General features: G+C 41.4%; 1 protein-coding gene across 1 annotated transcript; it reads left to right on the forward strand.

Annotated features, from left to right (window-relative positions):
- Window positions 1-588: 588 nt before the first annotated feature.
- REEP5 (receptor accessory protein 5) lies at window positions 589-23,736 on the forward strand. Its single transcript, XM_054185445.1, has 5 exons — window positions 589-823; window positions 1,055-1,148; window positions 14,538-14,676; window positions 19,677-19,845; window positions 21,237-23,736. Exons 1-5 carry the CDS (start codon window positions 706-708, stop codon window positions 21,284-21,286), a joined length of 570 nt encoding a protein of 189 aa, XP_054041420.1. The 5' UTR covers window positions 589-705; the 3' UTR covers window positions 21,287-23,736.
- Window positions 23,737-24,835: the final 1,099 nt, after the last annotated feature.

Below are 24,835 nucleotides of genomic sequence, written 5' to 3' on the forward strand. Positions count from 1 at the left end.
GTCGTAACACACCGTTTGGGTAGCTGTGCAATGATGTTATCATAACCTTTCTTCTACATCACGTTAATTCCTACCATCCGTTTCTGACTTTTGGTCATCACATCTGAAATTGGTGATAATGCATACGGCTTTTTTAAAAAACAAACAAACAAACAAACACAACTTTTGAGCAATTTTAGGGGACCAGAGCTGGCTATGCATGGGCCCTCCTTCTCCTTAACTTCGCTTACACGGGGGATCCACCACCTGCTCACTGAAACAAGGCGCACCTCCCTTGCAGGGATGTCCCCGGCCGCCACTCTATGCTTCAACACCAGCCTCGCCCGGGGAGGCGGCCAGGCGGTACCGCCCGTCTGCGGGGCGAGGACGGCTGGGGGACGCCGCCTCACGCCCCCCGCCTCCTCGGCCTGGGCTCGGGGCTCCCCAGAAACACGGAGAGGTCGAGGCCCCGCGCCCAGGCCAGGCGGCGCCCCCCGGCCTCCATTTCGCGGCGCGGGCAAGGCTGCGAGGCCCGGCGGAAGATGGCTCCCCGCTGCCTGCCACCGCCCCCCCGCCCCCGCCTCGCCGCTTACCGCCGGCGGCGGGGCCGCCTCCTGCCGCGGTTGTGGGCGGGCGGACGGCGGCAGAGGAGGAGCCTGCTGCTCAGTCGTCGTGCGCCCGGGGCTGTGGAGGTTTGAGGAGCGGGACGCCCGCGGCGGCCTAGCCATGACGGCGGCGATGAGGCAGAGGTTTGACCGGTTCCTGCACGAGAAGAACTGCATGACCGCCGTGCTCGAACAGATCGAGAGCAAAACCGGCGTCAGCCGCACCTATATCGCCACCGGTGAGCTCCAGCTGCCGCCCCCCGCCCCCGTCCCCCCAGGGGACAGGGGGCTGCCTCACATGGGGGGCTGGGGGGTGATGGGGGGAACGGCCCATGGCGGCGGCCGCGCTCCGGCCGCGCCCTTCCCGCTCCTCCTCGTTCTCTCCCGGCGGCGGGCGGGCGGTGAGACGAACCCCGGCGTGCGGAGCCGCCCGCCCTAACGGTTCTCTGCTCTCTCTCTCCCCCCCGCAGCCATCGTCGGGGCGGTCGCCGTGTACCTGGTGGTGGGCTACGGCGCGTCTCTGCTCTGCAACATCATCGGCTTCGGCTACCCCGCCTACGTGTCGTGAGTGTCGCGACTCTTCCCCCTCTTGTCGCGATGATCGCCTGCGTTACCCGCCGGGGAGAGGACAGGGCTGCAAAATCACAGCCCGTCAGAGTGGTGTGCCAGGACCCCGCTCCGAAATGTTGAGTTTTCCCGCCCACCCCGTCCCTTAGCGTGTATAGGTGCAAGCTGCTAAGTCAAGAGCAGGGTTTCTGCCATCTGGCAAGTGCTACGTAATAAATTACAGATGGGAGACGCTGGGTAATTTCCACACTCGAAAACCGGTTCCTGTAGCACACTACGTGTCAGCTGCAGGTCCCCAGCTTTGTCGTTTTCAGGGAGAGGCCGGATCGCTGTGTCTTACCTGCTGCTGGTAGCAGGAGGGAGAATCGCTGTTGTAACAGTGGTTGTGAAAACTCAGCGATGTTTTCAGTTGAGGACGCTCCCAGATACGCAGAAAGGCGCTGGTGCAGTGTCAGCATATGTTTGGTGCGAAGCACTGGGTAATGTAATGGGCTGGACACAGAGATGCATTAAGGAGTCCTGTTTACTCCAAAACCACCTAGCTGGTGAGAGGTAGGAGGGACGATGCTGCAGCTCCTCTTGGGTGTAAAAGAACTTAAAACCACCTAATATTTCAAAGGAAAGCCTCCTTAGATCCTTTTTTTAAAACAATGTGTGGTATCTTTCATGGGCATTACATTGTTATGGACCAAAATGGATTTCCTGTTAGGTAAGACCACAGTGGAGTATGTTCCAAAAGACTTGAGAAGTGTACTAAATAAAGCCTTCTGTGTAGCCTAATACGTTCATAAAATGGAGGTCCTTCTTCCCAGCTATACTGCTATATTGTTGAAACACAGTGCTTGCCTTTTAAGTAACTCGTGTTTAAATACAGTCAGCAACTTTCGAAAATATATTCTCCGTAATTAGGTCTTGGCCAATACAAAATAAGTTCTTTCTTTTTTGTTTTTCAGAGTTGTGGGAAATTGACTTTTAAAAATATGTTCTCTGTAATTAGATCTTGGGCAATACAAAATAAGTTCTTTCTCTTGTTTTTTTCAGAGATGTGGGAAATTGACATACTTTTACCCACTCTTGAAACATCATATGGTTATGATGCTTAAAACTAAGCAACACTTTTCCACTGAGCACTGATTTTAGGACATTATAGGCCAAGAACTCTGGAGAAACTTAGGTTTTATTTTCTATAAGGCAATGCTTTGTGAAAGGACTAGTTAAAAGATATTTTTTCATCAAAAATTGAAAGTGAAAATATCAGCCAACAAAGCTTCAAAACCTTAAAATAGCTACCTAGGAATTATGTTTATGTAATATTTTGTGTCTGACAGGTCACTTCTAAACTTACATAATTACTGTATAAAATCCTATTTAAATTTTTAAATTTGTTTTAAAACTGGTTTGGGATTATAGTTTAAATCTGCCGTTATGCAACTATGGTGAATAAATTAATAATAAAAGCTCTTAGAGCTGTGAAGGCAAGACAGTAGTAAATCAAATATGAATACTGGGGTTTTTTGCCTTCCAATTTTTTTCCCAAATCTGGAAAATTATATATTTTTAAAATCTTTTTTGTAGGGTGTCTACCCTTTTTCATGTTGGAAGCTGGTTTTAAATATATCTTGACGTGAAAAGTTACCTCCCAGACATTAGTACACTAGGGTGTTCTGGTGTTGGGTTTTTTTTTTTCAGTAATGTGTGCTTATGCTGTTGTCCTTGGCTATAAATTTTACTTAAACAAAAAACCATAATGAATAGCATGCACATGAATACAGTGCCAATTCTGTTTTTTCCAGTTCATGCTCAGTTAACGCTTTCCCTTTAGCTGTCTTTTTAATGCTGAAACAGTTTTAGAAGGTAATTATAATCACAGGTGAAAATCTAATTTAAAACGCGTGTGATGTGCTGCGTGCCCACGTCTTTCAGTAGCAACCTGCAGACAGGTTCCAGCTCATGAAGCAGCCTGCTGACAGCACAGGTGGTCTTGATCGCCTCCCCTCTCCTCCCTTCCTTCCTGATACAGGGCTGGTGCGACGCATTTTCCCCACATGCATTGCTCTGCCTGCAGAGCCAGCTGTGTGGGTCCAGAGGAGACGTGAGAGGACATGTGCTAGTGCACACGCTTCACAGTCCCGTTCAGTTTGCCTTTTTTTGGGAGTGAGGTGTGTGAATCGGGATAGGCAGTATTGCCCTTGCTAGCCTGTACAGTGTTACGGCATCAGTCTGACAGCAGCACACCAGGACATCTGTGCTATCTCCCGAGATGGCTTTCAGTCTGGAATCAAACACAGGCTGCCTGACCATGAAAAAGAGTAAGAATCCTCTTTGGTGATTACCCTTCTTCCACCATATGGGTTTCTTTTTGTCTTGGTGCTGCCATGTCACTCTCCGTATCTACTGTAGGATCTCTATCCAAATGCAGGGCTAAGCTGTTAGAAGATGAAGCTGAATTATTAGAGTGACTCCTGCTTTCATTTTTGGTGCGCTGGATCCGGTACTGCAGTCAGGGTGCTGCCAAGTGCTGCCCCCCGTGCTTATAAAGAATAAAGACCCAAAGCATAAAGAACACTAGCCAGGGTGGTTTGTTTATTCATCTCTTCTATTTGATCTGTCCTGTGTGAAAAGACAGCGGAAGAGCCTGATACATAACTAACAGTAGTGGAATTTGCTTCCTAGCGTTGGGCAGAACACAGTTTTCAGCTCTCTTAAAAGCTGCAAACACCCTTAAATGGCTTTGGCTGTAAAAGCTGTGCCTTCTGGTAGAGGTCAGAAGCTGGTAAACATAAGGTATTGTGCAGGGTGTTAGTTTGATGTTTACACAGGTGTTTCAACAATGGATCCAAGCCTGAAACGTCTCAGAAAGGTACTGAAAGAGAAAAAGGAGACTACTTTTCCCTGGTTAACTTACTTTGTTCTGCTGTGTATAGATCAGTGTATCATTTCTGCATTGTCAGTGACTGAATTGTGTGAAGCGAAAAACAACGAAGTACTGGGTCAGGCTTCTGTTTAGCAGAAAAGGCATTCATGAAGGAGTCTCCCCCCATGAAGGGACTGATGTCTTGTGTTCTGCAAGGGAGACCGCCTTCTGTCCTTACAGTTGTTTAAAATAGCAAACAGGCTACCAGGTGAGTGAGCCATTAGGCATGTTCTAAATCTGTTTTATTAGGATCTTAGTTCTGGGTTACCTTCATCATGGTAGTTACTGTTCATCTCTGTGCTTGCCTGAAAGAAAATGTGTCGGAAAAAAACAAGCCCAGAGAAGGATGCTCAGCTCAGATTTCAGCCTGTTCACACATGAAACCCAGGACAGTTTTACGGAAGTGCAGGTGTCTGCCTGTCAGGCCTTGTATATTTCTGTAGTATATTTTTTGTTTATGTCATTCTCTATATTCATTGTCAGTGTGTGCTGTGCAGCAGGTGGGAATTTCAGTGGAGAGGTGCTGGAGGCTGTAGCCGCTGGGCTAGATCTAGCAGATGGGGTGTGCCTGGCTATTGGCATGAAGTGGTACAGCTGCAGCTGCGCTGCTGCCAGCTTTCGCATCACTGTGGCTCAGGAGGAGTTTCTTCTCTAGTGATACAAAATGTCCTTAAAAAATCAAAGTCTTCTATGCCATGTCACCAGCAAGGGCCCACCTGAGGCTCTTGACATAGGCCAAATTAAGCAGTAGTTTTCCAAGTAAACCTTATCTGCCTGTTTCCCAGTAAATCAGACAATCTGGATTAAAGTTTGTCATAAAACCCTAGTCTTATTCCCTAAAATTTTGTTAAGTGCTGTCTGATGAAATAGAATAGTTACCTTATGTTGAAGTCTAACATTTGTTTAAAGGCTTTTGTGTTTGCAGTAGACCAGTGTTGAAAAGTTTACCACATATGATAGAAGCAACTTTTTGTACTTACAGTGAGCTTTAACTGCACAAGGCAATACTCAGACTAGTAGATGGAGGAGTTGAGTGTTGTCAGTGTGTAAACAACACTGCCAGTATCTTCACTGCTTTTCTAAACTTTCCAGAGCTAGCCTGTTTAAATGTAACTCCACCCATAGCCAGAGGTGGTTAACTGCCTCAAAAAAATTAGAGAGAGTGCAAGCAGGAAGGCAGCCTTTGATGACTAAGAAATGCGTGCAAAGGATTGGAAATTTCAGAGTGCTGTCATGTGCAGTTTAAAAATCACAAAGATGGAAATAGCTTAGGGCATGAAAATGTCTGAACTTATTACTGGTGTCTTCAAGGTAGAGAAGCAATATAGTACAATTATACCTCTCTCTGCTTTGGCTGATGTAATGCTGTTACTTACACAATAGCAAAAAGAGCTGAATTTAAGTGCTGCTTGTGGTACTTCACGAACAGGAAACAATCTAGATTGTACAAACGCACAACTCAAGTCTTAATTTGAATACTGTCATGGTGTCTTGAGCCTGTCTCTTAGCTCCTTTGCCTCTTCCGTACCTCTAAAACGGGAACATGGCTTTTCTTTGGTCATAGTTGTTTAGGAAATGTAAAATTGTTCCTGTATTTGTTGAGAGCTAGGGCAGCAAATTTGCTTTCTTTTAACAAGTTTTCAGGAGAATGCTTATGTTTTTCCTTCATGGAAAACACTGCATGATATGCTAGTGTTCACCAGTAATGCTCTGCTGCTGCTTTTTAAAAGTGATTTGAGAGAGCTGGTGTATCTAGCCAGGTTCACAACGCTCAGGGTAAATATAAGCAGAAAGTTTCCAAATCTCTCTGCACTTAGGCTGTTTCCTCTCCCAGCTGATACTCTCTTCGTGGGGCTTCGGATACTAAAAAGTGTATTTTGACTTTTTTGTATATGTTCTGTTAGATCAGTTCCTCCAAATATCCTTGCTTTTTGTCTTTTAGGTTTTAGAGTGCCATGTTTAAAATAAAAGCTGTCTTGTCTGTTGGCTGGACAAATGATGTGCTTTCCTTTCTAGAGACAGCAAGTGGTTAGATGCAAAAGAGAGTCTGATATTGTGATAACTGTAGGAAAATTTTAATTTATCTTCCATATCTTAAATTTAGGTTAAAAATATAAAGGTCTCTATTACACAGGTGGGTCCAGAACCTGAATAAAACTTATTGAAAGATTTCCAGTTTATAATTGATGTAGATACCATTTTGATGCGCTACAGTACTGCACCTTGCATGGACTCTCCTCTCTCACTGCATTGATCTCTAGCAACTGGGTTGATGTAGGCCTACAGATGTTAATGGAATAATTAGACTTAACATCAGTGGGGTTTGCTGGAGTATATTTTTAAAGTACCCTTTCTCCTGGTGAGTCACAGTGCTTCTAACATTTTATGTGTGTAATTGCAGATCCTAAATGCTGAAAAAGTGATCTGGAGTCAAAAAGTGAGATTAAAAAAATGTGGATTATTGTTAGTTGCTTTTCTTGTTTCCCTGTTTGTTTTGTTGTGGTAATGTACTCTAGTTACATTTTAAAAGTCTTTCTTCACAATTACGAGACTTACCTGACACAGGAGAGCTGGCAACATCTTGCTATCCCAAAAGGAAGGAAGCCTACTTGTCACTATGCATACAGTGAGCAAGGTACACGATTTTTAGATGAGGATAATGAGGCTGTCTTTGCCTGTTAGGAAGAGAAATCCAAACATTCATGTGAGGGTTTGTGAACACTGGATAAAATTTAATTTTGTTTAAAAAGAAAAATTTCAAAATTTTATTGCCACACGGTTTAGCAACTGTACTCATAAAGTACAAAATTTCATAAAGGGAATTCTTCAGGTCTCTGCAAACCAGCCTCAACCCAGAAGTTAGTCCTCAGCCTAAAACTCTAATCCCTTTCCCACTCCCTCATGAATCAATTTTTAATTACATTTGATAATTAAAGCTGTAGGATTTTCATTTCTAGTTAAAAACTCCTTACGCAGTGATTACCTCAAAACATCAGCATTTTACTGAGACAAGTCTGAAAGCGTTGCACCATGATTTCATGCTTTACTGTACGTTGGTATAAATTAAGGCCATACTATAATTCTTTAGCCAATATTGTAGTAAACAGAACTAAAAAACAGTAGTAGAACTTTAAGAAAATTACACTTGAAATACAGTCTCCACAGTGCAGCATAGGTTGACAGGAAAATGTAACTTTTATTCTTTCTGTATTGTAAGCATGTGGCAACAGCCCAGTTCTTCTCCATTTGGTTACAACACTGTTGTTTGATCTGTCTGCCTGCACCCTAAACAGTACCAGCTGTGGAGAGGCAGCCAAAGCCTGTGAAACATTTTTTTGCCTCCCTCTGACAAAATTGTCTGTCACAAGCAGAGAAGCACTGTGTTGTGGATCCTTAGCAAGTGCCGCCTTCTGGTGGGGTGTGGCATGTTTGCACTACGCAGGTAAAATATGGCTTTTCCCAAAGCTCCCGCACTTCACGGCGCTTCTCCTTCTTGTCAGTACCTTCAGGAAAGACAACGTAATATAGCCTGGGATTAGACTTTTCCAAAATGGGACTTTCAGACTCTAGCAGGCAGTGTAGCAGTACTGGTCTAACTGTTAATGTGGATGAGTACAGTCAGCAGTGAAGCTGGCAAAGCTTAGCCTGGGACCGCATACACAGGTAAGCCCCACTGAGGCCCTCAGTGACTTTCCTTGCCTGTGTTAAGGGTGGAAGTGGAGGAAATCCCCCTTCCATAGAGTGTGCATGGACGGCTTTTCTGGGAGTGAAGACCTGAAGCCTGCTGGAGCCCTTGCTGCACAGCACCGCCCACGTAGCCTGGCCTATGTGGCAGAACAAGCAGTAACCAAATGGTTTGGCAGACTGGACTGAGGCACTGATGCATGTTAATCCCAGCAAAAAAAGTCTGTGTGTGCGTGGATGTGTGGGGGAAGCTGGTTTTAACCTGAGTCACAACTGGGGGACTGACTCATTGTATGGCCCTACAAATACTTGTTGCGGAAGAGACTGGGCCAAGAATGAGCAGAGAGCAATGAAATGAGAGGATTGCTGCATTTTTGTAGGAATCTAGCTTTGTGATGAGTTAACATGTAGTCTGTAGAACTCGCTTCACTGGTGGGCAAAACGGCATGTGCTCCTTTTGTTGCCTCAGTCTCCATTTTCTTTGAAGAAAAGAAGGTAGAACCCTTTGTACTACTTGTCATGTTCTTTGTTGTTGTCTTCTAATAACTTTCTGCATGGACAGTGAGCCCCCCTTGCTGTCCTTCATGAATTTGTCTCCTGCCATCTTCTGGTTACACAAAATTTTGAGCGGGGAGATGGTAGACTTGGACTGCAGCACTTGTGTAAGTAAGTACGTTTGGCAGGAAGATGTTTTCAGTATCTGCAAATGCACAACTCTGCTATTGGAATTAGTAACGAGGATGAAAGATGGAAGACTGAAGGCTTTTAACTGGTGGATGTAAGTGCAGGAGACAAAATGATAAAGTAAATGCAAATATGCAGGTAGTTATTTCACTGAAATAATGCAAGGAGGCAGCCTGCAAGATGAGTCTGAAATGAGGATGACAGGGAGGCACCAAACTGACGAAGTCTGTCATGCAGTGGAGTCTTGATCCCACAGAGGTGTCTGGACAGCTATCTTGAAGTAAATTATTTTTTAATCACCACAACCTGCTGTAAAGAGTTTTGGCAGACTGGTAAGTGTAAGGTAATTCCAGGGTTTTTTAAGTTAAATGGCGGGGGAGAAGAGTTATGCTTGGCTAAGACGGTCACAAATATGCCTGCCTACTCATTTAGTATAACACTGATGAGAAAACTGAAGGAAGGAAGCGCAAAATGGTCCAGTCTTCCCTAACTACAACATGAGCACTGGGCTTAATGGAGGCTAATCTTTTGTCTTAAACCTGTGATTTTATTTATACAAGAGTCATCAGATACATCTTGTAAATTGCTTGGATTTGAGTGATCACACGAGACTAGAGAAAATTTTGATTTGGCATTTCTTTCTTTATTTCTGGTTTCCACATCTGGACTCAGCTCAAAAAAAACAACCCACACCCACCGCAAACTTGTAACTGGTGTACTTATAATATTGAGTACTGTATGTGTGAATTAACTCTAACAGTGATTTGTTATGCCAGAGCTAGTTCAGGAGTGTGTAACAGTCTCTTATTTGAAAAGAGCTGATTTTTTTGTCAAAATGAGTCAGATGCTTTAAGTGAAGAACTCAACTTGGCAGCTTACTAGTCTTAAAAGTCACCACACTTGTTCAAGAGTTCAGTTTGACTGATTCCAGGATGCACATGGTCAAAATTCAGCCGGTACTCTGATACTGTAGCTACATAGCTGATATGAGCCCTGGACTACTGGAGAGCACGGCAGCCTCTACTCTTCCCTGTTGGCATCACCAGCTAGTGGGATTATCAGGGGACAGATCTGGCTAAGAAGGAAGTTTTTACCTGGCTCCCCATCTATCTCCACAAGTGCAATGTAAGCACACGTTTTCACTACTGGACATGCATCTGTTTTTAAAATAATTGAGCTGTGATGTTTACCATCCAGTCTACTGGGAGCTGTTCCTAGTGACTGCTCTTAACTCCAAGATGTGGAACTACTCTAAATAGTTGTTTGAGGCTTTATTGAAAGTTCTCTAGAGTTAGTGTCTGTGCCGACCCAGGCAGGATGCAGGAACAACCACAATGCCACGGATGAAGTGCAAAGAGTAGATTTAATCTCAATACCTTGCAAACTGGGCTGCCTCTGAAGCAGCTCCCAGGCAGAGGCACGCAAGTGGGAACGCAGGCTCTGCAGAGCTCAGTCCTTGCTAGAAAGTGTAATGAACCTGCCTCTAGAGGAGGGCCACAAAGATGATCCGAGGGCTGGAACACCTCTCCAATGAGGACAGGCTGGGACAGTTGGGGTTGTTCAGCCTGGAGAAGAGAAGGCTCTGGGAAGACCTTATAAGTGGCCTTCCAGTACCTGCAGGGGGCCTACAAGAAAGCTGTGGAGGGGCTGTTTGCAAGGGCATGGAGCGATGGGACAAGGGGTAATGGCTTTAAACTAGAGCAGGGTAGGTTTAGATTAGACATTAGGAAGAAGGTCTTTACAATGAGGGTGGTGAGACACTGGCACAGGTTGCCCAGAGAGGTGGTAGAGGCCCCATCCCTGAAGACATTCAAGGCCAGGCTGGATGAGGCTCTGAGCAACCTGATCGAGTTGAACAAGTCCCTGCTTGCTGCAGGGGGGTTGGACTAGATGACCTTTAAACGTCCCTTCCAACCCAACACATACTGTGATTCTCGCCTGTGTATAGGGGATTCAGGCAGGCATAGTTTTCCACTGTGCTTTCTTTTGCTGACAGCAGCGCAGGAATCTCAAGCATGTTCGATAGGGTGCCTTGGAGTCTATCACGGGCCTGTGTTGTCTAAGCATAGATGTTCTACTTGTCAAGCTCACAAGTCTAAGCAATGTGTGATGTATGTACTTTTCAACACCTCAGCTGCAGGTCACTTGAGCATGTTTGCAGTCATCCTCGTGGATTTTCTGTTATTTTCCCACAGTGTGTCAGCACCATATAAAATCCTTCGTGATGTGTAATTACTACACATAACTAAAATGTAATTTAGTCAAATCAGTATTAGAAAAAACTTACAAAAACTTGACAGTATCTCTTTTTAAATTTGAAACTATAGGCTTTGGATGCTTGCTCCTTTGTTAGGAAATCTTGATGTTAAGTGCTAATGAGACTGTCTTATTTGCTCTTGCAATGTATAAGTAACTGTTACAAGAAGGCTGTCCCAAAGTTAGCTGCGCTGGCAGTGCCTCTTGGTCTGTATCTTTTCACTTGTTGATGGAGATTGCATGTTGAATATCACACTGATTGATTCATGACTTACCATGGGGAAGAATAAAATGTTCTTGGCTTGAAGCAACATGTATATCTCGTAAGGTTAATTGTGCAGAGCATTACACCAGGATAATACCTAATAACTTAGGGAATAACTTAAAAGAATAAGTTTAATTAGGGTGGGATTCTCATGTTGAAAGAAGTATAGTTTTAAATGGATAAAACCCCTATCTGTTCAGATACTCTACATAACTTACAGTACTTACTTGTTCTTGGGTAAGGAGTATGTTCTGTGACTTACTATTGAAATAGTGTGTAAGTAGCAAAGGATGGAGATAACTTTTGTCTTATTTAACAGGGACTGGATTTCCACTGGCAGTTTCAGCTGGGGGACGTATTTCCCATTCTGAAGCAGAATACTTATAAAATACTTGCCTTTCCTTGACTTCAGTTAAAACTTTCATTCACTGATGGCCCTGATACATCCTGTTGTTTTCTCTTCCTCCCCTCCCACTGAATGGGATTGGGACTGCAGTCATTGCTAGCAGTTGCGGTTTGTGCCCTTCCTCAGAGCTGACGTGGCTGTTACCATTATGGGAGGCGAAATGCGTTGTTTCCTACAGTGTGCAGAAGAACACGACATGGATTTAATGCTGCATATCAGCTGGTTAAATCAGATGGGGTTTTGACTACTTGTAGTACTGTTGCTTCTGACTGACTGACCATGAAAGTGTCTTGTTTCTGTATTTGCTTCAAGACATCACCTTAGGGAACTCGTCAGCAGATGGTGAACGTTCAAGGGGAGCGCACCCATGGCACTGCGTTTAGGAACTCTCAAAGGCCATCTGTTTTTCCAGGAGAGAAGATAATAGAGGGTTCCTCATTAACACAGTGATATGCCATCTGCCCTTTGGCACAAAATGAGAGATTCTAAGCTTTTATGAAAACTGATTTTCGTGATTACTAAGATGACTTTAACAATGTTAACGGAAGTTAAACAATTCTTCCTTAAATCCATGGATGGCTTCTGATGATGACTGGAAAATAGCAACACTGTTAGCGGTTTCACTGCAAAGTGGTCTCTCACAAATACCAAGCTAGCATGCTTACTGTGGTAAAATAAGCCTTCCACTGTATGCCTCCAATGGAGAATCTGTCAGCAGAACCAGAGAAATTCACACAGTGAACCCCCACTAAGCAAGTTTTCCTTAATACTGAGAAACTTTGCAATTTGTTCCTTTCCTCCATTCATCCACCACTCTTAACTTCCCTACTTGTCACTTGCATGTTTTCTTTCTGTCCAGAAGTACCGTGAAACTTCACACCTTGAAAATAGATCAGTAGCCCTCTCCTTTACCTCCCATGTTGTCTGGGTTGGTTTTGGATTTTTGTAGGACCCCATCACCTGGCAGTATTAGAATACCTGAGAGGTGTGGGCATAGCAAAAATGTGGTTGATACCCGTGGGAGGGCAGGAGCAGATGAAGTTGGCACTGCCTTTGCGCAGGCTGCCTGGACTACTGTTTCCTAACATTGTGTTGTGTTAGGAACAGCTGTAAGCAGACCTGGCTTCTCTCCACCTGTGGAAAACCTGTTCTTCTGGTTGTGCTGATGCAGTACCTCAATAACAGCGCCTTATTGTGCATGATGGGGTATGGCAAGGGCTGTTGTTCTTCCTGTTGCAGGACCCTGCTGGCCAGCTACAAACTCTAATGGAAATAATGCATAAATTAAGTATCAGATCCTTGTATTGCGTTTCAAAGTAATTCAATTCAGTAGCTACACCAATTCTCTCTGCATGTGGTGGGTTTGACAGTGCTTTTGCTAAAAAATAAGGCATGTCACGTGGTTGAATTTTTTTTTCCTTAGGGTTTTTTTTCCTTTATTTACAGAACTAGGACGTGACAGAGTCCAAAGGATTTCTTAATTCACAAACCAGGAAATGTACTCACAGCCAGCCGTCTGTCTGGTTTCTATTTTGTAAACCTGCCTAACTCTCCATCTTTTTTAGGTACTAAAAGTAAACTTTGCAGCTTGATATATGCTACAGATGCTGCTTCAGCAACAATATAGCTGTTATTAAAGAAATAAGTTATAAAATAATTAAAAGTAAATTCTTTAAACTGAGTCTACAGATTTTAATCCTACAGCATGAGTGGAGAGGATAAATGCTTTTTAATACTCTTAAGCTTCACATTATCAGGCTTACAGGTGCTAACATTTACTTCTAAAACTTCTTACAGTCCTAATCTGAAACTTAGTGAGTCCAGAGTCTCCACTTCATTACTTGTTCTGAAGGAAGCACATGCGCATCTTTCTTTCAACTTCCTATTTTCAGAACTGTGTAAACTTGAACTGCATTCTCGTAGCAGCTGGGGAACAAAAACCCAGTTAGTCAGTATGCAAAAAGCCCAAGACTTTACTCCACCCTGTTCTTAGTACCGTAGTCTACGTCAGAATTTGCAAGTCCTGTATGAATGGATTTATAGAGCAAAACAACTGGTGATGCAGATATGTTCTCCTGCACTGTATGGTGCAGGGGGTACCGGATCTCCCCTGCTTCTGTAGACCAAGTGCTTGTTAGTAGTTAGAGCAAATCTTGTGGTTTACCTTCTTGGTTTACCTAATGCATGTACATTATGAGTAAAGATATTTGAGATTCACTTCAAAATCCTGAACAAGATTTAAAATTTTTATCTAGATGCTCTTTGTACCAGGCGGTTGCTGGTCTGTTATGATCCCAGTAAGAAAGGAATTTAAATTCTGTAAAACTTCATTTAAAATGCTATTTATTAGAGCTAACACTAAAAAGAAACGGAGAACAGTATAGACAGTCTTATATCCCTGTAGATGCTGGGAACCCCGAGTTGAGCGGCACTGAATGGGCCTCTGATCCGCACACAGCACGCTGTGCAGACCTCATCTGTAGACAAGGTTACCACATCTTGATAATTTAAGCTACTGTAGTTTTTGTATTTCAAGACAACAACTCTATTCATCATTCCAACTGTCAAGGAGGGAGATCTTTCTTAGGCCACGCAGGCGGTGTAGTCACTGGTACCCAGCGGGAGCTGCTGCAGGATCCTCAGTTTCAGTGAGCTGGCTGAGTTTATCCTGTGATCAGGGAATTTGTGCAGCGCAGCGCAGGCCTGAAAGCCAGGCTGTGTGCAGGACAGGCCGGGGCTCACTCAGATTAACTGTTACATGGATCACTGATGCTTCAATGTACAACAGTCTTCTGGTCAGGATTACCACAATGCATCCAGAACTGGAACTGCCCAAAGATTATCCCCTCTCTTCCCTGTCCTGTGAACAAGGTCAAGATGCTCAGGTTTTTTGGGTTTTTTTTTGTTTGTTTTGTTTTGTTTTTTTTAATCACAGAGCTAGAAATAGCTTGAGTATCTTTTCTTTTTGAAGTCTGACGTGGGGAAAAGCTTTGGTCTTCAGAGATGTTGGGCACGTTGTCTGTGTGATAGATACTACCTAGTTCTCTTCTGTATAGCATATAGAGTATTTAAATTATGAGGATTTACATGTAACAGCAAATCTGAGTCATAAAAACTTGACCAGTAGAGATGAGACTGATGCTACTGATCTGCTCACCTGTTTTGTTTTCCTTGCAGAATCAAGGCAATTGAAAGTCCCAACAAAGATGATGACACACAGTGGCTGACTTACTGGGTTGTGTATGGCATTTTCAGCATAGTGGAATTCTTCTCTGATATCTTTCTGTCCTGGTTCCCATTCTACTACATGCTAAAGGTATGTTAGTTTATGTGACCTTTCTCGTGAAATGAGACCTTTGATATAACTGGTTTAATGTCTTCAAGAATGGATAGATGACAATAGATTTCCTTGGAATCATTCCTGGGCCACACCTTATTTTTAGATGCCAATTACATGTAATTTAACACTATGAAAGCGATCTGTTTATGGCTGATGGTTTTGTGAGGCAAGAGGGCAAGTTGGGATGGGTGGCAGGGAAAGGTCTGACATGTTTTAGGAAAAAAGAGGTGGTGTAGCTGTAGCATGGAAAGACAGTTCTTTGTCTTGATGTTCAGGTAGATTTGGGCAAAATGACAGTACATGGTAAACCCTACAGTGTGGCTCTGTTTTTGCTTAAGTGCATTAGTGGAAGTAGAGAGCAAAATCACAGAGGCAGCAAAAGTAAGTATTGACATCTGTGCTATTGGGAGCAAAGGAGGAAACTGCAACATAATAATAGTTTGAATCATACAGGTTTCATTTTTAATTAAGCCTACTTTCCTGAAGGGAAACAACAGGTATCATGGGAGCTTGTTGCTATTGTGCATGTGTTAGTGTGGTTTGACTACCAACAATGATTTGCTTAATGTGTTCCAAGCCTTGTTTGTCAACTGGTGTGTGGTGTATCATCAATCAACTTTAACATGTTCAATTATTCTAGGAGATAGCCAATTACCGTGTATGCTATTGGGTGGAAGACATTCTAGCTTACTGGAAAGTCAGTTGTTTAGCTTAAAGAACCGTTGCCTATTTTCTTTTTCAATGGGCGGTTCTTTTCCTTCTCTTTTCCTTTGGTAGCCTGGTTTAGCCCCATCAAAGTTCTTGAAAGGATTTGCTTGCCAGCTATTGTGGTGGGGTCACTTTTTCCAGGAACTGAAGTATTTTAGGGACAAAAATTGGCTTGGACAGCTCAGTTACACTTCCACATTGTTCCTTTTGAATCTTTAACAGGCATCAACTGTGCAATCGTTTGGACACTTACTTTCCTAGTTCCCTAAGAAAAAGCGCATATTTAAACTTCTGCTTCAAACTAAAAATGTTCTGGCCTGTCTCACAAAGTTAATTCTCTCCCCTCACATGCTTATTTTTTTCCCTTAATCAAAACCAAAAATATGTTTTCCATTTTAAGCTTAAAAGGTTTTGCAAGTTTTTTAAGAAGAACCTGATAATTTTGATATTTAGCATATGTGAATTTCACACATATTCACACATATGTGAAAGTTTTACTGTTTTAATATATTAAGACCACGCCAAATAGTGAGCGAAGTGCAAGTTCATCTGATTTGAATAGGATCCAAAAGAATTGCTTATAGCACTGGAAGAATGTGTCCTTAACCACTTAATGCAGTTATTTCATTTCCTCAGCTTCACCTTAGAGTTTAGCAGGATTATGACTTTACCCATTGTCAGCAGGGATATATGCTTGCAGTTCTGAATTCATACAGTGTGTTTTCAGAGCTTCTTTTCTAACTTCTCAGTGGTAAAAGATGTGGCAATGATTACTTCATGCCACCACAGCACTAATTCTGAAGAGCATGCAACTGCAATTCAGGTTGACCTAGGAAATAAAGACCAACCACAGGTGGCTCTGATAATGCTGTATCAAAGTGCCACATTTACATGTAGTGATGGCATCAACAGCAAGGTACTTTTCTCAGATCAAAAGCAAACACAAGGAAGCAATTATGGTAAATGCACATCTTTCTACAATAGCTGCTGAAGGCACATAGGAGTATTTAAGTAGTGGGTAGTAGGAGAGGTTTACTTTTGTCATACAGAGGCAGACAGAAGGTGTTGGCTGAGAATCAGAAAGCATTGCTGACTGGGTAGGAGGGTGGAAGTTACTCCATGTGGGGAAAAGGAGGAAGCAGGCAGCTTCCAACTTTCAGTCCATCCACAACTAAAACCTCTGGTAGTGCAGTTTGTGATGTCTCCGTGTCTCTTTTATGACGTTATGAAATAGTAGCACAGATATGTCATTCGTGCAAATTTCAAGCTCACTTTCATTTTCCAAATATACTAAATTCTCATATTCACATGTATTTCATACAGCTTGTAGCTTCCACTCCAAACTGGGTTGTAGCTGCTCAGTATTTCTACATACCTTAATGTGCAGGGTGGAGGCACTAATCACAGCTGCTCCTATATTCCCCTAAATCCAGAGCCTAGGCTCTGTCACTCCAAAGTTTTCAGCATACTAGGCGTTTTTGTAGGTGGGAGAAAGGCATGTTCAAGAACTCCTTTGAATATGTTATGGTGTTTGCATATTATTTTGTTCTCCAGTTGAAAACTATTTTAAGATTCCTTGGGTTTTGTGGGGCTTTTTTTGTAATGCCTACTTTTTATTTATCTGCTTTTTTTCTCTGAAGCACAGGGCACGCATGCCACTCGTGCTTTCATGTGTATGTGATCTGTTTTTCAATACTTCTATTAATTATTTAAAGATTTGTTTGGCATTAAGGTATTAAAATACTGTAGCCAGTGAAAGTAGCAGAGGTTGCCATCCTAGGAGCATTCTCGGTAGTGGGAAGGAAAGGAGACTCCTGACTCTATTATGTGGCATTCTGACTCTGCTTCTTTCTGTTATATTAAGTTCCAAATAATAGAAGCTTTTGAAAATTAATATTCCATCACTTTTTGCCTTTATTTTCTCTGACCATGCTTAATGATATTGCATGAGTTGCTACTTACTGGTGACAAATTTCATTACATGTTGAATTATTTCTTTTAATTCATTGGAATGTTCCTGGTAGGCATTCTCACTGGTATACACTTTACTTTGAAAAAACTTTTTTTGTCTTCTGGGCAAACGCTCCTTTAAGCCATTCTGTTCTGACACAACAATCAAATAGTTTAAAGAAGAAAGCTTAAAGCCTACCTAAAAGGATGGTAAATTGGTTTGGCAAAATCTTCTGTAGAAGACAGTTGTTATCCCCAGGAATCAGTGATCCTTTTCAAAGAGACAAACTGTAAAGAAACCTCTCCAGCTCAAAATAAATCATAAATGATTTTCTCTAGGGCAAGGGGAATGAGAAGTGGCCTTAAAGCAAAAAGGAGTAGCAATCTTCTCCAAAAACAGTAGGTGTTCCCTTCAACTGATGTGCATCAGGGGCATAAATTTTACTGTGGTGTGCGCTGCAGTGAAGACAAAGCCAGAATTTTTCAGGTATGAAGAGCAGAACTTAGTGAACATTCAATCTCAAGGTCCTTTGTCTGAGGAGGAATAGAGGGAATATATTCCAAAATACATACCTGGAAGGCTTGCCTGAAGAAGACTGTGTGGTTTTCATAATTCAACAGCGATTTTACTCTTTTTTTTTTTCTTTTTGCTAAACTTGAATCAGAACCTTTCTTTTAAAATAGCCTCTTTTGACTTAAATCACCTTGTAATGGTCAAATTGTTATTTAGGAGTTTCTTATATAATGCCAAAAAAACCACTTGGATGTGGGTCTGTCTTTGCAGTTATACAATGGGAAATCAAAAGTATGAAGGGAAGGAGAGGAGGCAGAAATGTCTGGCTAGGCACAGTGGAATTCTGAAAGGATACTATGATCAGACTAGTTGCTAGGAAATGCTTTTGCACTATGCAGTATACTGGAAACCTCATAGATAAGTACGACTTTGCTCATATTTTTTAAATGACTTTCAGAAGCTCTAGCGCATGCATTGAAACATCTCTTCAGCTGCTGTAGATACTGCTGTGAAAACCAGAAAACTTCTGAAATCTAAGCTATTTAAATAAGTGCTACTGTATTTAAATGCAGAGCTTTAAATTGCTTATGGTTTTATTGTAGTTTAAATGATTAGTTTGATTTTTGGTGCCTAACTTAGCTAATTGTGTGGTGGGTGTTTTTTTCAGGAGGAAGAGTTGAGGTTTTGTTGTTGTGTTTTCTTCCTCTCTCCCTCTCCTCCCAAAAATGTGTGGAAATCTTCAAATATTTAATCATGTCTAACATTAAAAGAAAAAAAGCACATTTTGGCTGAGGCTGGGATCATTTTATGTTGCATTTTAAGAAAAGGTGGTCTGAAAAGCTGTTCTGCCTTTATTTTCTGGAGGGGCTTTTGACATGGAATAATACTGTACTGTTTGTGTCTGAAATGACTGTACAATGGGTGAGGAAATTTGCTTAATTTTGTTGCTGTTTTATCCTGTAAAATCATTTATATATACTTACAGAGCTCAAGCAAATTTGGTTGTGACGCTTCCTGTCCCTTAAATGTTTTGATCTTGTTTTACATAGCTATGTTTGTATTGTGTATGGCAGCAGAACTGAAGGCAAATAAAGGTGCTTCAGTAGTGAAGACAGCTATTTGTAATACATGTAATAGCTGTCTGTCTAATCCCATTTGTAAGATGCAGAAATAGTACCCTACACAACTGTGGTGGTCGGGTTTTCTTCCCCCAGAGAGTAGATTGTGCTATAAAACCTATACCTAAACTGCACGATCCAAAAACATTACCCTTGTCTGTGCGCTATGGGTGGCTCGGATCTATCTTTCCTTCTCAACGCTTCAGCTCTGGGATGCACACAGTCCCATTCTTTGCCTGGCTGCATTTTCAAAGCAGGGAGACAGAGAGGACAGGGATATCTTTTGGATGGATTTAAGTGATTTAGGGACCTAGACCTTCAGTCAGGCCTGTGCCACATAGTTTAGAAGTAGTCAGAGAGACTAATATTTTGTTTAATCAGGTTTTATACTTCTACCTTTAAAAAAAACCAACACATGTAATCTTGATACACCTGTTACCAGATTAGCTTTACTGCTACAGCCTTCCTCGTTTATGCTATCAGTATCCATGAAATTATTCCCATATAAAGATTCAGTGTATGTAACTGTACTGATGTGCATAGTTATGGGACTGTGACCATACAAAATGAAGGGGGCAATGTACTGTTTTAAATATGCCGAAGTCTGTGGCAGATTTAGGAAGGCATGCTACGCCTTGTCTCCTGCTCATTTCTTCAGCCTATGCAGATGTTCTTGTTCCTTGTAGTGTGGCTTCCTGTTGTGGTGCATGGCTCCAAGTCCTTCTAACGGGGCAGAGTTTCTCTATCATCGAATTATCCGGCCTTTCTTCCTGAAGCACGAAGCTCAGCTTGACAGTGTTGTTAAAGACCTGAAAGACAAGGCTGCAGAGACTGCAGATACCATCACTAAAGAAGGTGAGGAAAAGACCATTCACTAATGACATAAGTAGGAGGAATTTCCCTGGGCAACTCTAATAGTACAGTTAATATTCATCATTTGGGGGGAAAAAAATTGTACAACAACGGTGTAAATTATAATGGAGAAGTTAAATTTGGGTGAAGATGCCAAGAAAAGAGGATTGCGGTGGATCTTATGTTCTAGGAGCGGAGCTACTCTAGAATGAGTGCAAGCTGTATGAGTGGAAGAAATGGCTAATTAGTTTGTGTGTCTTCCCACCACAGTTTATATCACTATAAATATTCTGTCTAGAGGCAGGTCCAAACATCCTTACAAGATACCTTCCATAAATACATTTATTGTTTCAGTGTATTCTTGCATCTCCTAAAATAGCGTCTCAAATACCTGGTAGTATAGAAGGGCTGCCAATTTGTAGTCAAGCAGATCCAGTAAACAGCAACATATGAAATGAAGTTTTCCCATCTGTAAGTCTTTGTACTTTTCCTTCCTCTGGCCATCAAAGGATTCTGAGCCCACTCTTAAAGAAATTGCTTAGGTTTTTATTTGTTTAGAACAAATATTATCACAGCCTGTAAATTGCTTAATTTTTGCTTCTATTTCCTTGCATTCTGTAGTGGACCCTTGTACTCTTAAAATGTCTGATGAAAGTTTTATTAATAAGGGAAGGAAATGTATTAGGTAGCTAAAATAACAGTTTACTTAAATTTAATTTGAAAGGAAATTTATTTATAAGATATTTCAAAGCACCTTAAGTCTCCTTTCCCCCCAAACAATGCATAGTCTCATTTCCTCTTACCAACTTAAGTAGTTTTCCTGTTGGTATTTAAATGATCTGCCTTTCTTAACTACGCTTGGAAATTTTGCTGCATGACCCTTCCCGAATCATTATTGTTAGACAGGTATCTTAAATAATGTTATTCCATGTTGCACATGGGGTTTTTCTGTCCTCATTCCATCATTTACTCTTTCATATTTTCACATATAAAGGTTTCCACGTACATGTATTAAGAAATCATGCACACATGCATGCATGTACAGACACACATTAGCGTTAATCCAGCCCTGTTTCATCAGCTTGGTAGTATTATTTTTAGCTGGAAACCTGTACGTCCTAAATGCTGTGAGCAGCTCTGCTTTATTGATACAATGGTTGTAAGTCAGTCTGTGCTGTTTATTGTGCTGCTTCTTGCTTCTGGTTTATATTTTTACATCTTCGTATGATCAGTTCTATATCGCTATGTCTGTGTGTATGTGTATACAGAAGCTATGATTTTCTTTTGTGACCTAAAAGGAAGTTGTTGGGGTTTTTTTATGCAGCTCGGGAGCACTGAGTAAGCCATGTAGTCCGTAGGCCTCTAAGATTAAACTTGCTTTTATTTTCCTGCAGCCAAGAAAGCAACAGTGAACTTACTAGGTGAAGAAAAGAAGAGCACTTAAACTATTAACTGGATAAAGTTTTCCTACCACCTCCTTTATGAAGCTTGATGTTACTGGGAGCTGTGGTATAATTTTGAGAATTTTGCCTTGGAAACGTTTTGATATATTAAAGGAATGTGTTGTAAGTTTGCTGACTACTTTGCTGTGTCTGTATAGAAAGTAAGCATTTTTATTTAAAAGCAATGCAGTGGGCAGCATCTGAAGCTTAATGACAATATTTTATTCATCTTCATGCAGAAGAAATCTTTTAGTAATCTCTTTCTGCAGTAACATAAATAAAAAGTATATAACCCACAGGCTCTGCACTTTAGTTGTCTCTTTGCGTATGTAATTACTCTTAACACTTGACTGTGGTGCATCTGGTAACATGAAGATATTGTATAAGGAAAATACAGTCTGAACAGATCTTGAATATACAGGGAATTATTGTAAGAGACGGCATAATGGATGTATTCCCCACCAATAAAGTTGTAAATGATGAAATTACATGTTCTGGGCATCTGATGATCGACATTATTTGCTGTTGCATGTTTTGTTGTAACGCAGTATTTGGTACAGTGTGTGTATTCTTAAATGGATAGATACTAAATATAGGGAAGAGTAACTTCATTCAAGTGATCAAGCTTATATTAGCGTGAAGTAATTTGCCAGAAATGGACACATTAATTGCACAAGATCAGCACAAGATGACTAAAGTACAACTCCTTGCCTCTTCTTGCTAAATAAAGTTGTCATCTAAAATTGTTAGTAGAGTGCCTTTTAAGATCACACTCAAAAGCACAAACCACCTTCCACTAAGGAGCGATACCGTTACGATCACTTGGTCCTAAAGACCTGTTGAAATATTAACTGCCTTGGGTGTCATTCCCCAGAACTACATTGTTAATGGGAGGGACTACAACCTCCATGAGCTTTTTCTGCTCATGAAATCTGCAGTCTCTTCTGACTGTACTAAGAACAGCTTTGCATGAACACTGAAAGTTCACGAATGGAGGTGCTGTTGTCGTTACTTGATATATTCCTGACCAATCAGTAAAAATGCAACCAAAGTTGTTAAGAGACTAAAGGCCTTTTTGCAATCAGTGAAAAATAATAATTTTTTTAGATCTCAACCTGTATTTACTTTTTCACACCAGAGTATTTTCAACAAATTCAGCATGAATTACTGAAATCTCCCTGTGCACATCTCCATGCTGATGTTTCTTAAAGCCCACAGTAAAGGTATGACAGTTCTTAACTTGTAGAACACACAGAAGATAAGCTTAAGCTTTTGATGTGATAAAAAGTGATTTCTGGTCCGCAATATTAGATTCGAAAGATTTAATCTTAAAATGGACTTTTGAAGACTTTTGGCTTTTTGCAACAAGTTGGTATATAAACATTCACTGTATATTTTCAGATGCAAGACCTTCAAAAGAGTGAAGCACAGCAGGTCAATTTTAAATTTGAGAGATAGGTATTATGAGAAGAGATGTAAAAGTGTCTTAAGGGAAAGCATTTGAAGCTTTAAACTGGAAAGCACAGCCCTTAGGGCTGTCAACATGGGTAGGAAAGTGCATCATTTTCTGTAGGATGGCACATGGTTTTTCATTTGAAGGAGATATCACAGCTAATCATTCCATAACAAGTTTTTGTTATGAGTGGATGTGCTGAAGGGGATAAAGCTTACAGCAAAGTTGTAGATGTGAGTGAAAAGTTTGAGGTGACAGACCATTTAAGTGGTTTAATTTCTTGTCTTTTCTCTGTCTTAAACTCACTGGCCTTTTCTGTAAGCCAGACTAAATCCTAGTGCTGTGGTTTAAACACTATCAACGGTGTACAGAGCAGTCATGTGGTCAGTGTATTTAGTTTCACCTCTTAAAACAAGAAGTAATAAATTAGAATAAAGTTACTTAGTAGTCTATTTGATTTAGGTACAAAGTACTGCATAACTTAGTTCTCTAAAAGCTGCTGGTAAATCTTAGAGTTTCCAAGTCTAATGAGGTCTGTAGTAGAGACAGAACTTATGTTTCATTTCTTATACTACTCAACAGTTCTTCCACTGTTATTAATGGGGATAAAACATTTCTAGTTGTGTTAAAACATTCTCTAAGAGTGATGTAACAGGCTTTAAATCAACTTCCTGTCTTTACAACTTGCTGTTTCTTGACCATCGGCTAAATTCAGTGCTTCTTTTTGTCGGATTTCTACTTGAAATAAAACTACCGTCTGTTGTTAACAGAATTTGATCTTGTTTGCCTTGACGCAAGTAGGAAGGACTGAATTTCTGCAGCAAGTTATCCTTTCCTGCAAGTCACTCCACGGGGCTGGCCCCACAGATCAGTGCTCTTCTCAGTCTTTCTTCACAGCATTTACGTGCAAATGTTGGTACACACATTTACTCTATGTCTGTGCTCAAGCTGTAATGTGCTAAATAAAAAATGGACACAAATAAAGAGATTCTTACAGGACTGGTACGATGCCTCAGTATTTCTTAAGAACCCTATACCTCAACACTGAAAACCCAATTACTTTAAGAAGGCAGAAGAGCTTTACAGGATATTCACTTTTTTTTTTTTTTTTTTTTAACCCAAACTTAATTATTGTGGAATTAGAAGCCTCTCTAAAAGCCTGAAGGGAGTACTTCTGCTTTGTGGCTGGATCTCGGGGTGTAACTAACTGAGCTGTTTTAGAGCATCAGGCCCTAACAGAAGAGTTTGGGCTACAGATCTGTTCTCAGTATTGAGCACCACGAGCAGCTGCCGATGCAGCGCAGCGTTCCAGACTCTATAGCCTTGAACCTGAGGAATCATCAAAGTTTACCATTCTTTAGAAATGTAGAGAGGAAGAACGGTAAACTACAGGGATTTCAAAGTTTTTTCCTCGCCCATTTATTTTCTGGTGTTCCATAAATGACCTAAACAAATAATACCGCATAGTTATTGGCAGGTGGGGGGGTGTTACACTGTTCTTTTTGCTACCACTGTAAGCAGGACATTTCTTCTGCTTTATCTTACACATTTCCAAACTCAGCACAAAGGAAAAAAAGTTCAGAAAACCGTTTAAAAAAACTCCACAGTGAACATCACCGCCAGTGCTACTGCAATGAAACCAAATTCTTCAAACCAAAGCGAGATAGTTCACCAAGAATAGAAATTCTTTTAAGTAGACTAATATTTGTCAGGTGAAACCGTCACAATTCTTTTTATTTGACAAATTTAAGAGATTTCCTTGAATTTGCATTTTGGTCTTGTCAGCTCTGTTTAGTCTGAGAATCAACACAAAAACATTACGACTAATTCCTTAGTCACCCCCCCCCCCCACATTTCAGACTCAACCAACAGTAACTTCCGTAGGTAAAGGAGGAAGAGCAGTGTTCTAAAGAATGAAATCACAAATGCTTGCTGGTCATGAGAGACTGTTAGTATTTCCTGTAAACTGCACGCCTGGCAGCCGTGAGCATACAGTGACCATCAGTCCTGCCTTTATGGAGAACTTCTTCCAGTGTGGTGGAATGAGACAGTACTTGAGGCGTCGCAGCCTAGGGCCACCGAGGGAGTCCTCAGTTGT

This window comes from Rissa tridactyla, chromosome Z, assembly GCF_028500815.1.
Source record: "Rissa tridactyla isolate bRisTri1 chromosome Z, bRisTri1.patW.cur.20221130, whole genome shotgun sequence".
Classification (NCBI taxonomy): Eukaryota; Metazoa; Chordata; class Aves; order Charadriiformes; family Laridae; genus Rissa; species Rissa tridactyla.

Coding starts and splice junctions, on each gene's coding strand:
- REEP5 (XM_054185445.1), top strand. CDS start 706: ATGACGGCGGCGATGAGGCAGAGGTTTGACCGGTTCCTGCACGAGAAG. Junction 824..1,054: donor CCGCACCTATATCGCCACCG/GTGAGCTCCAGC, acceptor TCCCCCCCGCAG/CCATCGTCGGGGCGGTCGCC. Junction 1,149..14,537: donor GGCTACCCCGCCTACGTGTC/GTGAGTGTCGCG, acceptor TTTTCCTTGCAG/AATCAAGGCAATTGAAAGTC.